Here is a 25,981-nt window from a genome sequence, read left to right as displayed (position 1 = left end):
CATTATCAACCCACTGCAGGATGGAAACCTCTTCAAAAATTTATGTAGAGGGAAATGGACCATAATTTGTCACGACGATCCAGAGTGGGTTGGCAGATTGACTGTATTTAGCAGTCAGGGGCTTGAACCACGGTCTACTCAAAGCCCCTGACTACTAAATAAGGTCAATCTGCCAACCCGCACTGGACCAGTGTGACAGATTATGGTCCATTTCCCTCAACATAAATTGCTGAGGAGGTTCCCATCCTGCAGTGGGTTGATGGTGGCTGCCGTTTACCTTTTAAGAGCCTCGGTAGCATAGTGCCTGTGGCTTGCGCTTGCTGATTGAAACATCTAGAGAGTACTACAGAAGAAATACCTGTTGTGCAAATAAAAAAGCAAACTTAAGTCAAGGAAAAAAGTTTATAATGTACAACCTGAAGGACATGGTTGTGAATGCAGGAGATATTAGTACAAGAAATAAGTATGCTACTTTGCATTAGATAACAATAATTTAGAGTACAGGTAACCCTCATATAACACGGTAGTTTGGTTCCTACAAAATCTCGTGTAATGCGAAACAGTGTTATACGGGACTAAGAACCATTACAAAAAGGGGGATTATGTTCCAAAAGCTAACAAAAATACCACATTTTTTTTATAACTATCGGAAACTCAATTTTTATAGTAGTAATAACTTAATATTGGGGCTTAGAGGGGAACACGCATTCTGTGTGTTATCAGACACTCAGTCTAAAACACTGATAGATCCAATATCTTTCTATTTCAGAAGATTTAAGAGAACTCCGGTTGGCTTGCCTCCCTAAAATCTACTCATGCACAACTTCCTGATGGTAAGCCCTGTTACGTCACTTAGTTGGCAACGAACATGTAGAGTAGTTCTCTTCAAGATAACTGGTCAGCATGAAGAGGAAAAGACCAAACCCTCCAGCACATGACAGCACAACGAAACAAATGGCCCTCAGTCCCCAGCGGCTTTCACTCCCCTTCTTATGGCAACGAGAGGATCAGAGTGGAAGCAGAGGGTGCTAAGAATCTCTGGGTACGATCGGGCTGCCATGCATGGAAACTGAACTTGGCCTGTTACAACGTAAGATCGCTCATCGGTGAAGACAGGATACTAGAGCTGGAAAAGGAATTAGAAAATGTAAATTGGAATATCGTCAGTTTGGCTGAAACAAGAAGAAGAAATGAATCACTTATAAGTTTATCAATGGAAACAGTGAAAGGAGTGAAAGTGGAGTTGGCTTTCTGGTCCATAAAGATATAAAAAACAACATTTTGGAATTCAAAAGTACATCACCAAAGGTGTCAAGACTACTACTCAGGATTTCTAAAAGGTATAAGCTAAAGGTTATAATGATTTATAACCTTTAGCTTATACTTATACGGAAAGAGGGATTTCTGCTATCCAGTAATATAAAATTTCTGTTTATCCTCAGACATCCGAGGCCCGAAGAGTATGAATATGAATAAATAAAAGTACATTTAAATTGTACTTTTAACTAAATACATATAATGACTTACATTACAAACGTAACATAATTAATTAATACATAACTGATATGGAAGTTATATAAAGGGAACTCGTAGATAATTAATACTTGAAACTGAAAAATATATATACTTTTATAACTGTGTTGGGATAAAAGTTTAGGGTTATAATTTTGAACTGAAATTGAAATTTTATTGAAATTAACAGAAATCATCACTCAGACAAGAGCAGCAAAGCAAAAGGCTCAAGCTAATGGAAGTACTGTGGCTCAGAGGAGAACTGAGGGGGGGGGGGGGCAGTTGCCGTCTGAATCACAGCCTTTTAAAATGCACTGCTTGCATGATGTTTGTAGAGCATTCAGCTACGGGACATGATATTGCCATGGGGGATGTCTTTGTATGTGCGAGATGCAAGGAGTGTATCGAAATCAGGCAACAACTCAGCATTGTTATGGGCCTATATGAGAGCTTGAAGGACAGGGTGGATGCCCTCGAAGGAACTAAATTGAGGGTCCCATCAAGCTCTCAGCTACCCACATCAACGCCAGAGCTTGCACTTGGTCATCACGCAACACAGCGGCAACCCCCAAGGCAGAATGCGCTGGTCCCACAGGAACTAGTAGTTGTTGGTGACTCTATTGTCAGGGAAACGGGGAACATGCTTTGTAAAAAGGATAGGTGGAACAGAACCAGGGTATGTCTGCCAGGGGCAAAGGTTGATGACGTTGTAGAGCGGATATCATCTTTTAAGGGCACAAAAGGTGATATAGTTGTACATGTTGGCACTAATGATATCAAGAGCATGAGCCGGCAGAATTACTTAACAAGTACAGGTCACTGTTGAACAAAAGCCGAGAATTAGGGTTGAATTTGAAAGTGTCTGCAATTCTGCCCAGACACGATAGGAGGGAGTATATGATGAGAGCCCTGTCGATCAATTCGGCCCTGGAAAGATTGTGCAAGGTTGAAGGGGTAGAAGTTTTTTCAGCCTGGTCTGTACTTGTTAACAGGAGAGACTGCTTCCACAGGGATGGGATACACTTAAATAGAAAGGGTGCAAGAATGTTTGCTGATGCTATCGAGGCAGTGTTAGGTGGGTCGGAAAACTGCTAGATTGGGGGGATACAAGGACTAATAGATTAACAGCAGCCACTGGCAGAGATGGAAGTGATTCTTGCACTGCTTCTATTGGAATGAGCAGTAGCCTGGAAAATAAGATGCAGGAGATTTCAGAGACTGCTGGGAATCATTGGGGTACAAGTAAACACATGGGTTGTGTTAGGGTAGCTAAGAATAGAAACAGGTGCACGTATACTTGCGTATACACCAATGCTAGGAGTTTAGTAAATAAATTTGATGAATTTGAGGTATTGCTCAAAACAACAAAGGTAGATATTGTTGGGATATCAGAGACGTGGTGTCACACAGATATAAGAAATGCAGAACTGGAATTTGGGGAGTACAACGTCTACAGAAAGGATAGACAGGATAGGAAGGGAGGAGGGGTTATGCTATTAGTTAAGAAACACATAAAATCCAAAGAAGTGAAGCCAGTCGACATCGCTGGATAGTGCAGTGTCGAGTCAGTTTGCTGTGACATAAGCTTTGGGAGATCAAAATTGAGAGTAGGAGTGTGCTATAGGCCTAATGACTCTGATGAGTATAATAAGAAACTGTACGGGGAAATAGAGTGGGCCAGTAAATCAGAGAATCTTATAATGGGGGATTTTAATTTCCCAGATATTGACTGGAATTTGGGGGCTGGTCACTCACACACTAGCAAGGCTTTTGGGGATTTATTGGATCATTGTTTTTTACATCAGCATGTCTTCGGGAGGCAACTAGAGGGAGTAATACTCTTGATCTGATTATCAGTAGTGATTCTTCATGCATTAAGAATCTGCAGATAAATGAACCACTAGGTGGCAGTGATCACAGTGTGCTGAAGTGGGATGTACTAAAAGAGGTAACTACCATTAGGGGTAAAGGGAAGGGTTATTGCTTTCGTAAAGGCGACTACGATGGACTGAGACAGTATTTAAATTCTATACAGTGGGACCAACTGATGATGTTACCAACAGCAAATTCAAAATGGGAAGAATTCAAAGAACTTATGTTGGAAGCTACTAGGCTTTACATACCAACTAAGAAATATTGTTCAAGGTTTAGGCCTAAATGGATGTCAGACGAACTAATGAGAAATATGGCAGAGAAGAAAAATGCATGGGATACATATAAATTAACACGTGACACAGAAGCCTATGATAGATATAAGTTGATCTGTAACCAAGTTACAAAGGAGGTTAGGCAGGCGAAGGCAGATTACGAGAAATGTTTGGCAAGGGATGCAAAGAAAAACAGCAAAGTGTTCTTTACTTATGTAAACTCTAGAAGGAAGGGGATGAATCAGATTGGTCCACTTGATATTGATGGGTCAACTGTTGATGATCCTGCTCAGAGTAGCTAACAAACTAAATGAATATTTTGCATCAACATTCACACATGAGGAGTTATTCAGCGAGGGGAATGCCAGAGATGTATTCAACTCTGGCAGTAAGCTAGAGAATCTTGTAAAAACTGAGAGTAAAGTGGAGGAGAAATTGTTGAAGATAAAGACAAGAAAGGCACCTGGGGTGGATGGGATCTATCCAGTTATATTAAAGGAGGCAGCAAAGGAAGTAAGCAAACCCTTAGCCATAATTATGAGAGCTTCCTTGGACTCAGGGGAGGTACCCACAGACTGGAGATGTGCAAATGTGACCCCAATTCACAAAGGAGGATCGAAGGCTGACACAAGTAATTATAGACCTGTGAGTTTAACTTCTGTTCCAGGAAAATTAATGGAGGCACTGGTTAAAGAAGCACTGCAGGATCATCTAGACAAGACTTCAGTTATAGCTCGGACACAGCATGGTTTTGTTAAGGGGAAGTCTTGCCTGACCAATTTGATTGGATACTATGATGCAGTCACAAAAGAACTGGATGCAGGGAATAACTTTGATATTATATACTTGGATCTTAGAAAGGCTTTTGATACTGTTGCACATGGAAGACTGCTGCACAAATTGGAGCAGTGTGGCAGTGGAGGCAAATTGCTGCTATGGATAAAGGGGTGGTTGAGGGGGGAGACGACAGAGAGTGGTAATCAATGGACACTGCTCGTCGTGGACTAATGTTATTAGTGGAGTCCCTCGGGGTTCAGTGTTGGGTCCATTATTGTTTTCTGTATTTATAAATGATATTGATGATGGTATATCAAGCTTAATGTCCAAGTTTGCAGACAATACGAAGGTTGGCAGGGTTGTCAAGGACACTACTGACACTATGCTGCTGCAACAGGATCTGGAAAGGTTGAGCAGATGGGCTGAGAGGTGGCAAATGAAGTTTAACATTGACAAATTTAAAGTACTACATATGGGAAACAGCAACCCCAGAGCAACGTATCAACTCGGTGGTACTACACTGACAGTGGTAGAGAATGAAAGGGATCTGAGGGTGGTTGTGCAGGCAGATATGAAGCTCTCTGAGCAGTGCAGACGGGCTGCAAGAGTAGCTCATGGTGTATTGTCAATGATATATAGGAATTTTTCTAGCAAGGATAAGGAGGTGATTATTCCCTTGTATAAGGCAATGGTCAGGCCATACCTAGAGTACTGTATACAGGTCTGGAGGCCTCATTTCAAGAAGGATGTAGAGCTGCTGGAACAAGTACAGAGAAGGGCAACAAGATTAGTGAATGGAACAAAGGAGTGCTCTTACGAAGAAAGGCTTAAGTTTTGCAAATTACAGTGTCTGGAGACTAGGCACCAGCGAGGTGATCTGATAGAGATGTATAAAGTCTTGAATGGTTTGAGCATGCTCAATGCTGATGGGATTCTTCCTCTTGCTCAGAATAATCACCTGAGAGGGCATAAATTCAAATTGAGGAAAGACAGATGTAGGATAGATGTGCGGATATTTGCCCTTAGCCAGTGGGTGGTTGGTTGGTTAGTTGGTGGAACAGACTTCCATCCCTTGTTGTGGAAGTTGATAGCCTAAATAAGTTTAAGGCTCAGCTGGGCAGGCATTTCGAATGAACAGAGGGGTGAAGTGGAAGTGGTTTTTTTCGGCTGATTGGCTGATGCTGTATAAGCTTGCTTTCTTGCATCAAATGCCTCTACTAATGCTAATGCTAATATTAAATACAACTGTAAACATATGGCATCAAAGGCAACCAAAATTTTCTGTTGTTAGGATTTGGCCACACGATTGCGATTTTCATGGCAGTATACAGACTCAAACCCATAACCTCCTTACTTGTGGCTGTGCATGCTAACCGCTAAACTGGAGCCAGCTTGATGTCCAGTGGATCAATAATACACGGCCCAACATTACATTAAAAATATGATTTTCACTAAGGAAATGTGGGTACCCATAAAATACTAAAAACACATTGGTTGAACAACTTAGAAAAAGTTCTTAAGAGCAGAAAATGGAAATAAAACAAAGCTTGAATTTCACTGGAAATAAATTATACAGATGATTTATAGAAAAAATTATGAACTTGTGAAATTCTGGCAGTTTTGTGCTTTTGACAGTATTTAAAACCACAACATCTTTGCAAATTTGTTTTACTTGAAAAGATCCATTTTATGAAATTAATGAACTAATACTAAACTAGTACAACAAATATTACATTTACATTTTGCACTCTTAAAAGAAAAATGAACAATTAATAATGCTGAAAGGATGCAGAAAAGGCATATGGTATCTTCATGCGGTGGCACACCATTATGTTATAGTTGAGGATGTCAATAAGCCATGAAAAATCCTTTCCTGCACTCAATATAACAAGTCTGTCCTATAAGCAGTTTCAGCAATTTCTGGATCTCTAGAATCCCAGAATTTTGGCTATTATAAGCCCAAAATCATAACAACAATAGCATAAAACAATAGCCTCAAACAAAAACATACAACAATAGCCTTGAAACTATTTTGGTATGGCTATGGCCATATGTTTAAACTGTATCTTAAAATACTTGGAAACACAGGTAAGAGAAGGCAGCACAAGATGGAACATTTCAAAAGAAATACAGCTGTTGATGACAATTTAACTACTCAATGGGATATTAGTATTAGTAGTGGCAAATGATACAAGAAAACAAGCTTATACAGCATCAGCCAAAAAACACACCACTTCCCACATCAGCTGTCCAATCCCTTTAATAATTTGTCTAGTTCTGCCTTAAATTTATTCAAACTACACACTTCCACAACACCAGATGGAAGTTTGTTCCAATAATCAACTACCCACTGGCTGGATACAACGTTTTGCACATATCCCGCAATATCCTCTTGTGTTTTGTATGAACAAGAGGAAGGTGCAATAAAGGTTTAATATGGTAAAAGGTATAAATTTTTAATATTACTGAATTCATAATAGGCATGTAAAGAGTTTTTTATAAGTTCATTATTGAAAATATAAGTTTCTTTCTGGTTCTTTCGAGTGAGAGCTGTCAATACATTACACGAAAAAGCTTTGCTGCTATGTTAAAAAGGCTGGATGGCAGATAGCAGAAGTTATGTTAGTGAAGAAGAAGTCTGTGTCTTTTTGACAAGTTTAGACAGTATATTTTAATCACTTTTAATGTCACTTATTATATCTTAATTATAATTTCTTTTAATTCTGTAGTATTTATAGATAAGTATAAATTCTATAGTATTTATATTTATATCAGATATGTAAGCTAACTGTTTTACCAGATTAAATTTTTAAATACAATTTTATTTATTCAGTGAACAAATCAGATTTGTCATGCAAGCTTTATCATGCTCAGGCATCAGAGGGCTATTTGAAAGGATTAAAACCATAGAAACCATCACTGTTGAATAGGATTTTGGGCAACATGATGTTGCCATATAAATTAATGACAGAAAACTGTAGTGTGAGGAAGTGTGATCCGATAATATAATAAAATATAATAGTCATACCTCATCACAGTTAAAGACTAATACTTGTCTTCCTAAAAGACCTCCTAAAGCTTTCACTGATTCAGTTTTTCCAGTACCAGCTGGACCATAAGGATTTCCTCCCATACCCATATGCATGCCTGAAAAAAAAAAACACAATACTTTTTTTTTTTATTAAACTCACAAAATGAAGTTAATAAAATTATTAATTATATTAATTAATTTAATTAATAAAAGTCAGTGAACCTACTGTAGACAATATGCTTAGTGATTAAAATTAACATTCCAAATTGATAGTTCTCTGATTTCTAAAACAGGAGAGTCCAACTGGCACTGCTTCAAATGTATTTGATACTTATAACAAACTAGGCAACTCATTGTGAAGGCAACGTTTGTTCTTTGAGGCCACACTTGCCATATCCACTTGTGCCACTCTGTTCATACTAATGCAACAATAGTAGTAGAAAGCAATGCCACCATTGACTATTTAGGGATGGCTTGTTATGTAAAGTACAGAGATAAGTTTACAAGGTTACCCACATGTTGGAAAAGATTTTGGAGCTCCAGCAAATGCTGTTTTTTTATAAATTTTTGCCATTTTATTCACATGATTGTCATATTATTTATTTTCTAGAAGTAGCTTTATAGTCCTAGCCACGTTCCTTAGTTTATTTTGAATTTTGATAGACATTTTGTAGGTTACTATTTAGTATCCGCAGAATCCTGTACCGTTCAGAAATCTGTTAGCTTAGTATAGCATTGTCAATTGTCAATTAAATTTATTAATCTCATTAATTTTCATTGTTAATTAAATTGTATTTAAACAGAAATCATGCCTCAGACTAGATCAGCAAAGCAATGGGCACAAAGTAGCGTAAGTAAGGCTTGGAGGAGAACCGAAGGGGCCAATTCTCCAACACATCACAGTCTAAAAAAAATGTATACAAACATTGTGGGAATCCTGTTGTCTCAAAACATTACTAGACATGCTGGACAGACAACTTATGTGATCGAGACCCACATGTGCTCACTTTCCCTTTGAAGATGGTATAGACGAAAAGCCCCCATCAAGCTTCTAAACTACTAACAGGCACTGGTAGTCACCCACCCAGATTTCCGAGTGAAAACTTTCATATTCTTTCCTCTAAATGACCTTTAAGCTGTTCTTAATTCCTAGTTTTTCAAATTCCCAAACTATTAGTGAAATGCGAGGGGGGGGTGGGAATTTTTCTTCTATCCTGCTCTCTTCCTTTTATCCCCCCCTACACTTTTGAAATATGACAATGGAACGTGCTGGGGCTATATATACAGCCTTTGACACATGTTCACTTCCCCTTTGAAGATGGTATAGACAAAAAGCCCCCATCAAGCTTCTAAATATTAGCAGGTCTGGATCACATAAGTTGTCTGTCCAACAAGTCTAAAAAAATGTGCAAAATGTGAAATGTTTGCAGACCTTTCTGGAATAGGAACATCACGTAGAAAAGCAGGATGTCTTTGTGTGTGCTAAATGCAGAGAGTGGGCAGAAATTATGTGCAAACTCAGCGTTCTGAAGGGCATCTATGAGAGTTTGAGATGTAAAGTAGATGCCCTCGAAGGAATTACAATGTGGGCACATCAAGCTCTCAGCTGTCCAACTCAGCCAGAGTTCACTCTTGTGCTTCAGAAAATGCAGCAGCAATCTTCAGGGCAGAATTCACTGGTCTCACAGGAGCTAGTTATTGTCAGTGGCTCAATTGTCAGAGAAACGGAACATATATTGTGCAAAAAATGATAGGTGGAAGAGCACAAGGTTATGTGTGCAGGAGGTAAAAGTTGATGACATTGTAGATCAGATATCATCTTTTAAGGACATGAAATACTGTTGTACACGTTGGCACTAATGACATTAAGTGTAGATCTGCAGACTTACTTAACAAGTACAGGTCAAAGTTGAAAAAAAGCCACAAGTTAGGGTTAAATTTGAAAGTTGAATGGGCTAATCACATCACAAAGGAGGTTAGAGAAATGATGGCAGATTATGAGAAATCTTTGGCAAATGATGCAAAGAAAGACAGCAGAGACTTCTTTACTTATATAAACTCTACAAGGAAGGGGGTGAATTAGATTGCTCCACTTCATATTGATGGTTTGGCTGTTGATGATCCTGCTCAGATGGCGACAAATTGAATGAGTATTTTGCATCACATTCACATATTCATTCATTCACACATGAGGAATTCTGTAGGGAAGTGGAGGACAGAAGCTATTAAACTGCAACAGGGAGCTAAATGATTTTGTAATAACTGAGAGCAAATGGAGAAGAAATTGTTCAAGTTAAACATAAGAAAGGCACCTGGGTGCATGTGATCTATCCAGTTATACTGAAGGAGACAGCAAAAGAAGTAAGCAAACTCTTAGCCATAATTTTGAGAGCATCTTTGGAATCAGAGGAGGATCCCTCGGACTGGAGATGTGCAAACGTATCTCCAATTCACAAAAGGAGATGAAAGGGTGACACAAGGAATTACAGACCTGTTAGTTTAACATCTGTTCTGGGAAATATAATGGAGTCTCTGGTTAAAGAACCATTGCAGGATCATTTAGACAAGACCATAGAAATAATTCAGACAGAGAATGAGTTTGTTAAGGGGAGGTGTTGTCTGACCAATTTGATTGGATACTATGATGTGGTCACAATGAAAAAAACAATTTTCTAATATTATATACTTGGATTTCAGGAAAGCTTTGATACTGTTGCACATGGAAGAATGCTCTACAAATTGGAGCAGTATGGCATTAAAGGCAAGTTGTTACAATAGATAAAAGGATGGTTGAGTGGGAGAAGACAGAATGATAATCAATGGACACAGTTCTTCATGGTCTAATGTAATTAGTGCAGTTCTTCAGGGTTCAGTGCTGGGCCCATTGCTGTTTTGTATATTTATCAATAATATCGATAAAGGTATATCAGGCTTAATGTCAAAGCTTGCAGTTGATACAAAGGTTAGCAGTGTTGTTAATGGCAGTAATGACAGGATCTACAAAAGTTGAGCAGATGGGCTGAGAACTGAAGTTTAACGTAGACTAATGCAAAGTACTGCATAGGAGCAGTAACCCCAGAGAAATGTACCAACTGTGTGGTAATAATCTCAGCATAGTGGAGAATAAAAAATACCTGGGGATAAATTGTGCAGTCAGATATGAAGTTTTCTGAGCAGTGTAGACAGGGTGTCAGAGCAGGTCATGGGGTATTATCAATGATATACAAGAATTTTGCTAGCAGGGATAAGGTGATTATTCCCTTTTATAAGACAATGGTCAGGCCACACCTTCAGTACTGCATACAAGGTCTGGAGGCCTCATTTAAGGAAGGATGCAGAGTTGTTAGAATGAGTACAGAGAAGTACAAGACTGATGAGGGGGAAAAAAAGGTTTAAGTCCTGCAAATTGCAACATCTGGAGACTAGGCACCTGAGAGGTGATCTGATTGAGATGTTAAGGCCTTGAATGGTTTGAGCAAGCTCAAGGCTAATGGGATTATTCCTCTTGCTCATATTATGAACCTGAGGGGGCTTAAACTCAAATTGAGGAAAGACAGTTGTAGAATAGATGTGTGGGAATTTGCCTTTAACCAATGGCTAGTTGATTGCTGGAACAAACTTCCATCTGTTGTTGTTGTGGAAGATAGCTTAAATAAATTCAAGGAAGGACTGGACAAACGTTTGGAGCAAACGGATGGATGAAATGGGAAGGTTTTTTTATTTTGCTGATTCTGTTTAAGCTTGCTTTCTTGCATCATATGCTTCTGCTAATGCTAATATTGATCTGTAAAAAGAGTACACAAAGGTACTGTTTTCCTCTTTAGTATCAAGTCAACTGTTTTTTTGTAAGTGGGTATCCAGTTTTCTCTGTGACCACTCACTGTAGATGATGGTAGAAAGCTCTCAGTCTTCTAACTACTCCACTAATGCTGGTGTTCCCCACTGTTCTTTATCCCACTCTTTTCCTCTTGTATAATATGCCCTTCTTCCATTGACTGGATAGCCCATCCACAGTTTGTTGATGATTGCACAATCCATTCCACCTTCAGTTTCAGAAACCTTGCCATGCACCAACAGCTTCAACTTCTTAAATATCCACTACCTATTCCTTAAATACTGATCTCCAGTGGGACAAAGATAACATAGTTAATTTCAATACTTCTAAAACTCATTCCTAATTATCTTGCAAAAAAGATTCTTCTGCTGTTATGCTTATATTCAATGACACTCAGATTTCTAGACAAGATCACTGCACCTAAATAACTGAGTTTTCTCTTTCACACTTGGCATTAATTTTCATCTAAACAGTTATTCATTCTGTACAAATCTCAAATCCATCCTACCATGAAATGTTGTTCCCACATCTGGGGCACTGTCCCCATAACCTCTTTCAGGTTTCTCGACTCTATTTGAAAGGGGACAGTTAGATTTAATTTAATTTAATAACCCATCTCTTATAAAGTCTCTCCTATGCCTGTCTCATAAAAATTCTGTTTTTCTGCATGCCTTTTCTATAGATACTTCAACAGGTACTGTCCTTCTGAATTTGCATCTATAATTCTCCCTTCTCTTCCAAACGAGTCAGAACACACACAACATCCTTGATATTGTGTGTGTTCATTAAGGGCAAGTTGCTCTTGGGTCCACTTGACTCAAGTCAAGCGCACCCAATTTCGGCAAAGTCCGGACAGTCTGTGACAGCGAAATCCTCTGCTTGCACCTTCACAATGGTGGGGTTAGTAATCCTCGGTATAACCTCCATGCACAAGTACATGTGGGTGACCACCAAGGTGTGAACCAACGTAAGCAGGGGTCGAGGTATGGTGTCCACACCACATGGAGGAATCCGTTCTGATATTCCCCGTCAGAAACTTGGCAATTTGGAATCGCCTCTCTTTGATCTTCTCTGGCTTAAAATCTCTCTACCTCATTGTGTCAAATTCACCTGTTGTCTCTACCGTTCTCCCAACTCCACTAATCACTTGGAGCTCTTTGACTTCCTCAATTTGCAACTTGACTTTCTCCAGTCCAACTTTCCTAAAAGTGAAGTAATTTTCCTTGGTGATTTTAATGTTCACAACTCCAGCTTGCTTCCGTTTTCTAGTCATACCGATCCAACTGGTCCAGCTGCTGAGGCTTTTGCAATTACTAATGACCTTCCACAGATTGTTCATTTACCTACAGGAATACCGAACAATCCTAATCATACAGCCAACACGCTTGATCTTTTTCTCACAAACAACACTTCTAAGTACAGGGTTGAAGTGAGAGGTCGTTTAGGCACTTCAGATCACAACTTGGTGATTGTCTCTTCTCCAATGGAGCCTTTATCTCATGGCTATTCTAAACCTCGTGTTGTTTGGCATTATAAGAATGCAAAATGGAATGACCTGCAAGATTTCTTTTCTTCTTTTCCTTGGTTGGATTAGTGTTTCTAAACGTCTGATTTCAACATTTGCTCAGATCGTGTCAGTGAAATTATTCTTGCAGGAATGGAATCCTTTATCCCACACTCCACTTTGAAATCTCGTCCTTTATCTAAACCTTGGTTTTCCAATAAATGTGCTAAGGCTGTTCATTCAAGAGAAGAATGTTGTATATCGTAATTTGCTTGTTTATAATTCTTCAGTTTCATTTTCTACCTACACCAAAGCTCGCAACATTTGTAAAGCAGTTATTAATCAGTCCAAACTAGAGTTTGAACAGGCTAAGAGTAGAAAACTTGCTTCTTACCCTAATGGTAGCCGAGCATTCTGGTCTCTTGCCAAAGCTATTGGCCGCAACTTTTGCCCATCTCTGATCCCACCTCTGTCCAAACCAGATGGTTCTGTTGTCACTTCAGCCAAGGATAAAGCTGACCTACTAGCATCCCATTTTTCTTTCAACTCATGTATTAATGATTGCTCCATTCAATGCCTCCTGTGGGCTTCCATCAAAAGGATGTCAGAAGGATTTTGACGAATCTTGATCCTAAATAAGCTCTAGGTCCCAATGGTATTTCGCCACTTGTTCTCAAAACCTGTGCTCCTGAACTTACTCCTATTCTTTGCCACCTTTTTTCACTTTCTTATTCCAAAGGTGTTTTTCCTTCTGCTTGGAAATTTGCTCATATCCAGCCAGTTCCTAAAAAGGGTGACAAATCCCTCCCATCCAATTATCGTCCCATTGCAATTACTTCTACTCTTTCTAAAGTAATGGAGAAATCAATTAACTGCCAACTCTTAAACTACCTAGAAACTTTCCGTCTGATCAACGATCGCCAGTATGGATTCCGTCAGTGTTGATCCACTGGTGATATTCTGGCTTATGTTACCCATTTATGGACTAATTCAATGGAAAGGTTCAGTGAAACACAAGTAGTTGCTCTTAACATCTCAAAGGCTTTCGATCATGTTTGGCATAAAGGTCTTCTAAACAAGCTTCCTCTTATGGTTTGCCAACTGTTTTTAGTAATTGGTTATCCAGTTTTCTCTCTGATTGCTCACTGAGGGTGATGGTAGATGGCTCTCTGTCTTCTAACTTCTCCACTAATGCTGGTGTCCCCCAAGGTTCAGTTCTTCCCCCCACTCTTTTCCTCTTGTATATTAATGACCTTCTTCCATTGACTGGAAATCCTATCCATAGTTTTGCTGATGATAGCACATTGCATTCTACTTTACATTTTGAGAAACCTTTCCCTGCTCAATCAGCTCCAACTTCTCGAAAATCTGCTACCAATTCCTTAAATGCCGATCTTCAGGTAATGTTCCAGTGGGGCAAAGGCAACTTAGTTGATTTCAACCCTTCTAAAACTCAGCCTTGTCTTATATCTCGCAAAAAGGATTCTTCTGCTCCTATGCTTATCTTTAGTGACACTCCGATTTCTACGCAAAATGATATATCTCTTTTGGGGATTACCCTGACTTCTAATCTCTCTTGGCACAAGCACATTACAAATATTGCTTCCTCTGCATCTAAAAAACTTGGTTTTCTTTTTCGCTCTCGGCATTACTTTTCTTCCAAACAGCTGCTCACTCTGGTATAAATCGCAAATTCACCCTGCCATGGAATATTGTTCTCACATCTGGGGTGGTGCTCCCAAAACCTCTCTCAGGTTTCTTGATTCCATTCAGAAGAGGGCAGTTAGGTTAATTAATGATTCATCTCAAACAGAGTATCTCCACTCACTGTCTCATAGACGTTCTGTTTTTGCTGCATGCCTCTTCTACAGATACTTCCATGGGCACTGTTCTTCTGAATTGGCTTCTATAATTCCCACTCTCTCTTTCAAAACAGTCCAAACACGTGCCACCACCACCAGCCAACATCCATTTACTGTCCAACTTCAAACTAACAGAACCAACTTTTCATCTTCCTCGTTTATTTATTCAACTGCTGTTTTCTGGAACAACCTTCCTGCATACATATTTCCTGAAAACTACAATCTAGAGAAATTCAAGTCTAATGTGAACAAGTATCTTCTTTCATCATCTGAGCTTTTAACTCATGTACAGTTCTAAGTACTCTAGCTTCTACCACCCTTTTGTGTTTGGGATCTTCATAAAAGAAAAAAAGTACACAATGATTTGTAATTCTTGTGAATCACCTTGCCAGGACAACATTCTAAAAATGAGACAAATAACTTCTGTAAACAAATAACTTCTTCTGCAGTCAAATCTGGGAATGTCTGGTAACCCTATTTTAATTTCCACTTTTATTTCTGAAAATTACGACCCAGATTTTAATGTAATGGAATCATACAGTTTCAAATTTGCCACCTTTTAGTATTAATTTATTTCATGTAAGTAGAGGTGTTAGTGAGTCCATAATGACATCAATTTTGTGAATACAAGCACTTATTTGTTAACCTACATTAAACTTATTTCATAAATTTAAAATTGTTTTAATTTTTTTAAATGCTTAGCATAAAATTTCTTTATGTAGTTTAAAAAAAAAAAAAAAACATTTGGTGGCACCAAGCACAGATCAGCAGTGGAGGAGGTATAGATTGCAGTTTTTGGATCTGTGCCTCTTGGTGGCATTCAACACGTTTCCATCATAGTATGAGTCATGCTGTAGAAAAAGATTGGCCACTCGTGTTAAAATGAAAAGAAGCACCATATATCTGAGGAACTTCTAAATTCACATAAATATTAAATATTGATAATGTTATGATTTTTAAATAATATGAAAAAATCTACCTTGAGTGAGTGTCAAATAACACTTGTCGGTTAGTGGTGTATGCACCAGTTTAGGTGCATTACCCTGATATTCATAAGTATATTCAAATTCAGAATCTACCATCTGGGATACTGCAGTTCCATCACGGCGCATATAAAACCTAAACAGTCAAGAAAAAATGAAAAAAAAAATTAAAAAACAATATAATCGGAGCAGAGAAAAGTCACATATATACACATATGTATTCCCCAACCAAATGGATCAGATAACCCAACTCTGCATGATTTTTGAAGTTTGTAAACAAATAGCTGTTTTTAACTTAGTTTTTTACACTGATTTCAGAAATGTTATTTGTTTTTTTCCATCACATACTACTTTTTTAAAAATCACTTAAGTTGATGCCATGAGTTGTAATACTAAATGCATTAAGTTAGCACTAAATGCTGAGAATTTTTAAACTAAATCTTCACATGTTGGCAACACTGCCTTCAGTAATTTGTTTCTTGACCTTGAGAGCACCATTCAGCAGTGTTTATCAGTGTGAGCTAAGTTTATTTGTCAAATGTGTGCTGAAAAGTTAGTAAAATGTTTTCTTACAAGTTTTTAAACAATCTGAACTTATATTTTTCTATTTGTGGACATTATATAGTCCTCAAACAAAGATAAGATATTAAAGAATTTGTAAAAAAAAATGAGTATTTTACTTATTTAGGAGTGAAATTTGATGACTAAGATAAAAAATGGGCTCCACATAAAGTTTGATGAACCTGTGTTAAAGCATTTAGATTATGGAAAACGGTAAAAAGAAAGCTATGCCATTTGCAATTCTCATGATTTGGCAGGAGTCTAGAAACCACTGTAATAACTGTTGCTTTTGCTTAGTTAATATAGAGGGAAAAATGCAAAGAATAAGAAGAGCATTATGTATCCTAATATTCCATTTGCATTAGACCAGTCCCACATGGAGAGAACTTGCTGATTCCATGATCTACACTTATATTGGAGAATGTAGCAGGACAGAGTGCTAAAAGTGAAGCTTCTGAAATCTACATGCCTGGAGACATTGATTCCAGGCATGTAGAATATTCATGTATTACGAATTTGCAGATAAAGGAACCACTAGGTGATACTGATCACAGTATAATGATGTGCAATTTATTTAAAGATATAATTACCATTAGGAGTAAGGGGAAGTGTTTTTGTTTCCGTAATGGTGACTACAGTGGTCTTAGACAGTTTTTAAATTCTGTACAGTGGGACAACTGATGATGTTGCCAACAGCAAATTCTAAGTGGGAAGCATTCAAGGAATTAATCATGGAAACTATCAGGCTTTTCGTACCAAAATAAGAAATACTGTTCAAGGTTTAGGCCTGAATTGATGTCAGATCAACTAATGAGACTCATGGCAGAGAAGAAAAATGCATGAGATGCATATAAGTTATCAGGTGACACAGAAGCCTATGGCAGATATAAGCTAGTCTATAATCAAGTCACAAAGGAGATTAGGCAAGCGAAGGCAGATTACAAGAAATATTTGACAAAGGATGCTAAGAAAAACAGCAAGGACTTCTTTACTTATATAAGCTCTAAAAGAAAGGGGATGAATTAAATTGGTCCACTTGACATCGGTGATTCCACTGTTAATGATCCTACTCAGATAGCTGACAAACAAAGAGTATTTTGCATCTACATTCACATAGGAGGAGTTATTAAGGGAGGAAAATGCTTGAAGGTTATTAAACTGTAATAGGATGCTTAATAATTTTGGATTAACTGAGAGCAAAGTGGAGGAGAAATTGTTGAAGTTAAACGTAAGAAAGGCACCGCCAGTTGATGGGATCTATCCAGATATATTAAGGAAGGTGGCAAAGGAACTAAGGTTTAAACTCTTAGCCATAATTATGAGAGCATTCTTAGACTAAGGAGAAGTCCTCACAGACTAGTTAAAGATGCATTGTAGGATCATTTAGACAAGACTGCAGCAATAATTCAGACACAGGATGGGTTTGTTAAGGGAAAGTCTTGTCTTACAAATTTCATTGAATACTATGATGTGGTTACAAAGGAACTAGATGCAAAGAATAATTTTGATATCACATACTTGGATTTCTGGAAAGCTTTGGACATTGTTGCGCATGGAAGATTACTGTACAAATTGGAGCAGTATGGTATTAAGGGTAGGCTGCTACAACGGATAAAACGGTAGTTGAATGGGAGAAGACAGAGAGTCGAAATCAAAAGACGTTGCTCTTCGCGGACTAATGTTATTAGTGGAGTCCCAAAGGGTTCGGTGTTGGGCCCACTGTCGTTTTGTTTATTTATCATTGATATTGATGAAGATATATCAGGCTTAGCATCAAAGTTTGCAGATGATAAAAAGGTTGGCAGGGTTCTTAATGACAGTGTGCTACTGCAACAATATCTAGAAGATTTGGTAAGATGGGCTGAGAAGTGGCAACTGAAGTTTAACATTGACAAATGCAAAGTACTGAATATGGGTAGAAGTAACACCAAAGGAACATACCGACTGTGTGTGTGTGGTAGAAAATAAAAAAGATCTAGGAGTGATTGTGCAGTCAGATATGAAGTTTTCTGAGCAATGCAGATAGGCTGCCAAAGCAGGTCATTAGAATTAGTAGAGGCATACAAGGCAAGAAAGCAAGCTTATGCAGCATCAGCAAAAGTAAGAGAGAGAAAAAAAAAAAAACCCTTCCCCATTTCACCCCTCCATTTGTTCCAAATGCCTGTCCAGCTCGGCCTTAAATTTATTTAGACTATCAACTTCCACAACAAAAGATGGAAGTCTGTTCCACCAATCTACTATCCGCTGACTAAAGGCAATTTTCCGCACATCTATTCTACTAATGTCTTTCCTCAATTTGAATTTGTGCCCACTCAGGTTCTTAATCTGAGCAAGAGTAAGAACTCCACCAGCATTCAGCTTGCTCAACCCATTCAAGGACTTATACACCTCAATCAGACAAACTCACAGGTGCTTACTCTCCAGGCACAGCAATTTGCAGAACTTAAGCCTTTCTTCGTAAGAGCAAACCTTTCTTCACCTCACCAATCTTGTTGCCCTACTTTGTATTCGTTCTAGCAACTCTACATTATTCCTAAAATTAGGCCTCCAGACCAGTATACAGTACTCTAGGTATTGCCTAACAATTGCCTGGTATAACGGGATAATCACATCCCTGTCCCTGCTAGCAAAATTCCAATATATCATTGACAAGACTCCATCACCTGCCCTGGCTTCCCGTCTGCACTACTCAGCGAAGTTCATATTTGACTGCACAATTACCCCCAGGTCTTTTTCACTGTCCACTTCCCTAAGTGTAGTACAACACAGTTGGTATGCTTCTCTTCAGTTATTGCTACCCATATGCAGTACTTTGCATTTGTCAATGTTAAACATCACTTGCCACTTCTGAGCCCATTTGTCAAACTTATCTAGATCCAGTTGGACTAGCATACAGTCTTTACGGTCGTTAAAAACCCTGCCAACTTTGTATCATCTGCAAACATGGACATTAAAACGGATATACCTTCATCAATATCATTGATAAATATACAAAACAACAATGGGCCCAACACTGAACCCTGGGAAACTCCACTAAATAACATTTGTCCACAAAGAGCAGTGTTCATTGATTACTACTCTCTGTTGTCTCCCAATCAATCATCCCTTTATCCATTATAGCAACTTACCCTTAATGCGATAACTCTCCAATTTGAACAGCAATCTTCCATGTGCAACAGTATCAAAAGCTTTCCAGAAATCCAAGTTTATAATATCAAAATTATTTTTGGCATTCAGTTGCTTTGTGACCACATCATAGTATCCAATCAAACTGGTCAGACAAGACATCCCTTTAACAAACTCATGCTGTGTCTTTACTATTACTGCAGTCTTGTCTAAATGATCCTGCAATACTTCTTTAACCAGTGATTCCATTATTTTCCCCAGAACACAAGTTAAACTAACAGGTCTATAGTTGGGGCGCCTCCATAGCCAGGTGGGCAGGAGCAGTAGTGCATAGCACATGCTTCTTGATTAGACTGGGGTTCGAGCCCATGAGCCACCAAAATACGGAGGATGCGGAAAGGTCAGGGAATGACTACTGCATATCCCCGGAGCAATATGGCCTTAGTTGCTAATGCTCCTAAAATCCAAATAACAACAACAACAGGTCTAAAGTTACTTGTATTGCCTTTTGAACCCCCTTTGTGAATTGGTGATACATTTGCACACCTCCAATCCATGGAGACCTCCCCTGAGTCTAAGGAAGCTCTCGTAATTATGGCTAAGGGTTTGTTACTTCCTTTCCTGCCTCCTTTAATATAACTGGATAGATCCCGTCCACCCCAGGTGCCTTTTTTATGTTTAACTTCAACAATTTCTCCTGCACTTTGCTCTCAGTTATTACAAAATCACTTACATCTCTGTCACGGAGTTTTGGAAATGATATACAGGAGTTTTGCAAGCAGGGAAAAGAAGGTAATTATTCCTTTGTATAATCAAGCCAAATCTTGAATACTGCGTACAGGTCTGGAAGCCTCATTTTTGGAAGGATGTAGAAATGCTTGAGCGTGTAACTCCACGGCACCTCCAATTGATGTTAACTACCATCAGGGGTATAGGGAAGGATTTTTGCTTTCGTAAAGGCGACTAAGGTGGTCTGAGACAGTATTTAAATTCTAAATGGTGGGACCAATTGATGATGTCACCAACAGCAAATTCAAAATGGAAAGCATTCAAAGAATTAATCTTGGAAGCTACTAAGCTTTTCATACCACTAAGAAATATTCTTCAAGATTTAGGCCTAAATGGCTGTCAGCTGAACAACTGTTGGATCAACTGTTGATGATCCTGCTCAGGTAGCTAACAAACTAAATGAGTATTCTGCATCTACATTCACACGAGGAGAATGCCACAGGTGAATTAAACTCTGGCAGTGAGCTAGATGATTTTGTAATAATTAAGAGCAAAGTGGAGGAGAAATTGTTGAAGATGAACATAAGGAAGGCACATGGGATCTATCCAGTTATATTAAAGGAGGCAGCAAAGGAAGTAAGCAAACCTTTAGCCATAATTATGAGAGCTTCCTTGGACTTAGGGGAGGCACCCATGGACTGGAGATGGGCTGAGAGGAGGCAACTGAAGTTTAACATTGCAAATGTGACCCCAATTCACAAAGTCAGATCAAATGGCGACACAAGTAATTTCAAACCTGTTAGTTTAACTTCTGTTCCAGGGAAATTAATGAAGGCACTGGTTAAAGAAGCACTCTAGGATCATCTAGACAAAACTTCAGTTATAGCTCGGACACGGCATGGATTTGTTAACGGAAAGTCTTGTTGACCAATTTGATTGGATACTATGATGTGGTCACAAAGGAACTGAATGCAAAGAATAATTTTGATATCATAAATTTGGATCTTAGAAATGCTTTTGATACTGTTACACATGGAAGACAGCTGCACAAATTGGAGCAGCGTGGCATTGGAGGCAAATTGCTGATATGGATAAAGGAATGGTTGAGTGTGAGAAGACAGAGAGTGGTAATCAATATACACTACTCTTCGTGGACTAATGTTATTAGTGGATGCCCCCAGGGTTCAGTGCTGGGTCCAATGTTTTTTTCGGTATTTATTAATGATATTAATAATGGTATATCAGGCTTAATGCCCAAGTTTGCAGATGATACGAAGGTCAGCAGGGTTCTTAATGACAGTACGTTGCTGCAGCAGGATCTAGAAAGGTTGAATAGATGGGCCGAGAGGAGGCAACTGAAGTTTAACATTGACAAAAGTAAAGTACTGCATATGGGAAACAGTAACCGCAGAGTAACGTATCAACTGTGTGGTACTACACTGACAGTGGTAAAGAATGAAAAGGACCTGAGGGTAATTGTGCAGGCAGATATGAAGTTTTCTGAGCAGTGCAGACGGTCTGCAAGAGTAGCTCATGGTGTCTTGTCAATGATATACAGCAATTTTTCTAGGAGTGATAAGGAGTTGTTTATCCCCTTGTATAAGGAAATGGTCAGGCCACACCTTGAGTACTGTATACAGGTCTGGAGGCCTCATTTTAAGAAGAATGTAGAGCTGCTGGAATGAGTATAGAGAAGGGCAACAAGATTATTGATGGAACAAAGGGCTGCTCTTACAAAGAAAGGTTTAAGTTTTGCAAATTAGTGTCTGGAGACCAGGCATTTGCGAAGTGATCTGAGTGAGGTGTATAAATCCTTGAATGGTTTGAGCATGCTCAAAGCTGATGGGATTCTTCCTCTTGCTCAGAATAATCACCTGAGAGGGCATAAATTCAAATTGAGGAAAGACAGTTGTAGGATAGATGTGTGGAAGTTTGCCTTTAGCCAGTGGATGGTTGATTGCAGGAACAAACTTCCATCTGTTGTTGTAGAAGTTGATAGCTTAAATAGATTCAAGGCAGAACTAGAGAAACATTTAGAGCGAGTGGATGGATGAAATGAGAAGAGTTTTTTTTTTTTTTTCTGCTGATGCTATATAAACTTTCTTACAACATGTGTGTTTACTAATGCTAATGTTAGTGTACAGAGAAGGGCAAGAAGATTGGTGAGGGGAGCAGAGGCATCTTCTTACCAAGAAAGGCTTAAGTTCTACAAATTGCAGCGGCTGGAGACTAGGCACGTGTGAGGTGATCTGACTGAGGTGTATAAGGCCTTGAATGGGTTGAGCACGCCGAATTCTGATGGGATTCTTCTGCTTGCTCAGATTACGAACCTGAGGGGGCATAAATTCAAATTGAGGAAAGACAGTTCTAGAATATATGTGGAGAAATTTGCCTTCAGCCAGCGGGTAGTTAATTGCTGGAATAAATGTCGTTGTGGAAGTTGATAGCTTAAATTAATTCATGGAGGAACTGGACAAACTTTTTTTTTGGCTGATACTACATAAGCTTATATGCTTGCTTTCTTGAATCACATGCCTCTATTACTACTACTACTACTTCTACCACCAAGTAGACTTCAGATTTCACAGCAAGAAATCATTGATTTGGTAAAGGATTTAAATTTACCATAGGAATCTACAGAACTCGGTTCTAGACTTAAAACAAAAAATCTTCTAGAAAAAAAAAAAAAAAAAAAAACTGCAGCCATTATCAACCCACTGCAGGATGGAAGCCTTCTCAATAATTCATGCTGAGGGAAATGGACCATAATCTGCCACGCTGGTCCAGTGCGGGTTGGCAGATCAACCATATTCAGCAGTCAGGTGCTTGAACCCGTAGCTTGACCACTCGGCTACGGAGACGTTTTTCTCATTATACACAGAGAGAATGAGAATTAGTCCCCTACTTTCCTGAGGGCAATTGTATGCTTTTTTGCAATAATATAAATGACTTAATGAAATTATTTAGGAATTATTTACAATATAATCCTACACAGTAGAGACTTATTATTGACTCACCCAAGAAGAATTTAAAGCTGCGTTTAACCACAGTGGAAATAAATGTGTCATTTCCAGTAGCTCACTCTCTGCTTTTGAAAGAAACATATTAGAAGTTGAAGTAGTTGTTGACAAATATTAAGTATGAAGAACATGGTTGTTTGTTCTGTGCTGAATTTAAAGTGATAGGCATGTTAATTAGACAGCAATCTGGCTACACAAAAATATCTTACTTTTTGTGAGAGTGGGGCAGTCAGGGAAGGAGTTAGCACTGGGATGTCAAGGTCTGGCTAAAGCGGAGCAATCTGTTGCCTAGATCAATGAACATAATTCATAAACCAATAGTACACCCCCATAACTGTTTTCCTTCACTCTGCACATCAAGCTTGGTTTGACGAAACAGTGTGCATTGAAAGATTTACCTCAGAAAGGGCCCTGCTTCAACTACCTTTGCACTAAATTCCTATTGATCACTCAAAGGAAGCTAAAACAAGGCATTTTTATTGGAACTCAAATTCACAAACTGATGAGGGACTGAGATTTTGAAGGAACTATGAATAAAAGAGAAAAACAGACATGGATTAGCTTCAGGTCTGTTGTTGAGAACTTCTTGGGGAAAAACAAGAATTCGGACTATAAGAATATACTTTAAAATATGCTGGCAAACTTCAAGAAGCTGGGGTGCAACATGAGTGTCAAGTTACATTTTTAACACTCCCACATTGACTATTTCCCAGAAAATCTAGGAAGCATTAGTGAAGAACAGGGTGAGAGGATTCACCAAGACATGAAAGACATGGAGATACTGTACCAGGGGAGATGGAATGTTAACATTATGGCCGACTATTGCTGGATGCTGAAGAGGGACTGTAAAATAGAAGAATCTGCAAGAAAATCAAAGAAACAAAAATTTTACCTCGTAGACCAATCTTTAAAATGAGAGGTGAGAATTTAGTGAACTTTTTATCACACTGCCCTTTTTAATAGTGTTTTCAATATGTATTTAAATAAAGAAGTCTGGTAAAAGTAGCATTTTTTTTTTTTTTTTTTTTATTTCAGTGCACAAATTCTGCCAAAATTAATAAATATTTGTGAAAAATGAAATTTTCTTTTGTATTTTTGAAGAAACCTGATGAGGTGGAAACATACGGAAGTGACTTGAAATCAGCATTAGAAATTGATTCAGAAACACCCTTTTCTGAGACAACATCAGTGATTTATTTTTCAAAATGCAGAGTAGTGTAATCACAGAGCATTATGTATGAAGGGAGATGCAGTCTTTACTACTTTACATACATAAAGACAGATATTAGTTAGTGATATTTTTAATTGCCATAATCATAACTAAATGAACCAGCAATGCTTATGAAAATTGAGAAGCACCTCATAATCCAGGTGGGCTGATGTTTATGAAAATATAAAATTAAAAATAATGTTTAAAATTGATAATATGAAAAGCAGGCACTTTTTGCATCATTTCATCAGACTGAAGAAATTAAAACATTTGAAAGAATAAAACAAATTATCAATCTTGGCAAAACCAATACAAAAGGTGAAAGTTTCTTAAAGGGTATTATATTAATTTTAACTTTCATGCTTTCAAAATCAGTGTGCATCAAGCCACACTGATTAAAAGGTGAGTTTCAATTTACACATGGTTTTCTTTTCATTCAATAAGTTATTTATTATGAGACCTGAAGAATTTGCTATAAATACAGTACAATATTCTGTAGACAAGTTTATTTAAGTTGGAAGGCAAGAATAAACTTAATTTAAAAATAAAATAGCATTCAGAAAATCATATATTATATATGTGCTATATACTCTTTTTATATCCAATATGCTACATTTATAGCAAATGCTTCACAGCAACTTATGACCACTTTATGACTTTATATTAGTTAATCAGACTGCCCACCTCCAACTGTAGGTAATGAGATGACCATTTTATAAGTAGATATTGGTTGGTGACAGACCACTCTCTCCAATTGTAGATATTGAGAGATGCACAGTCAAACTCCAACAAATTCAAGCACACAGCTCAAAATCTTAACAAACTTACATACAGTAAACATTTTGCTACTTAGTAAAGCAGCTATCACTATTTATTATCATTAGCATTAGTAGAGGCATATGATGCAAGAAAGCAAGCTTATGCAGCATCAGCCAAAAAAAAAAAAAAAAAAACCCACTCCCATTTCACCCCTACGTTCCAACTACCCGCTGGCTAAAGACAAATTTCCGCACATCTATCCTACATCTGTCTTTCCTCAATTTGAATTTATACCCTCTCAGGTGATTATTCTGAGAAAGAGGAAGAATCCCATCAGCATTGAGCATACTCAAACCATTCAAGGCTTTATACACCTCTATCAGATCACCTCGCCGATGCCAAGTCTTCAGACACTGTAATTTGCAAAACTTAAGCCTTTCTTCATAAGAGCAACCCTTTGTTCCATTCACTAATCTTGTTGCCCTTCTCTGTACTCATTCCAGCAGCTCTACATCCTTCTTGAAATGAGGTCTCCAGACCTGTATACAGTACTCAAGGTGTGGCCTGACCATTGCCTTATACAAGGGAATAATCACCTCCTTATCCCTGCTACAAAAATTTGTGTATATCATTGACAAGACACCATGAGCTACTCTTGCAGCTCGTCTGCACTGCTCAGAGAACTTCATACCTGCCTGCACAATTACCCCCAGGTCCTTTTCATTCTCTACAACTGTCAGTGTAGTACCACAGAGTTGATACGTTGCTCTGGGGTTACTGTTTCCCATATGTAGCTTTACATTTGTTAATGTTAAACTTCATTTGCCACCTCTCAGCCCATCTGCTCAACCTTTCCAGATCCTGTTGCAGAAGCATAGCGTCAGTAGTGTCCTTAACAACCATGCCAACCTTTGTATCGTCTGCA

The 25,981-nt window shown here is 38.3% G+C and overlaps 1 protein-coding gene across 1 annotated transcript in view; it reads right to left on the bottom strand.

Annotated features, from left to right (window-relative positions):
* The window catches only part of btv (dynein cytoplasmic heavy chain beethoven), a 696,240-nt gene that overhangs the window by 446,994 nt on the left and 223,265 nt on the right, over positions 1-25,981 (bottom strand). The window contains exons 24-25 of the mRNA XM_090384033.1: positions 15,648-15,787; positions 7,465-7,583 (exon numbers count right to left, since the gene is read on the bottom strand). Of these exons, the coding sequence (XP_090240159.1) occupies positions 7,465-7,583; positions 15,648-15,787 (259 nt within the window). The remainder of the gene's footprint in view (positions 1-7,464; positions 7,584-15,647; positions 15,788-25,981) is intronic.

This window comes from Mastigoproctus giganteus, chromosome 10 (assembly GCF_048544385.1).
Source record: "Mastigoproctus giganteus isolate SK-2022 chromosome 10, ASM4854438v1, whole genome shotgun sequence".
Lineage (NCBI taxonomy): Eukaryota > Metazoa > Arthropoda > Arachnida > Uropygi > Thelyphonidae > Mastigoproctus > Mastigoproctus giganteus.
Note: the sequence above shows the minus strand (reverse complement) of the source record. Positions and strands in the feature narration are given on the sequence as shown.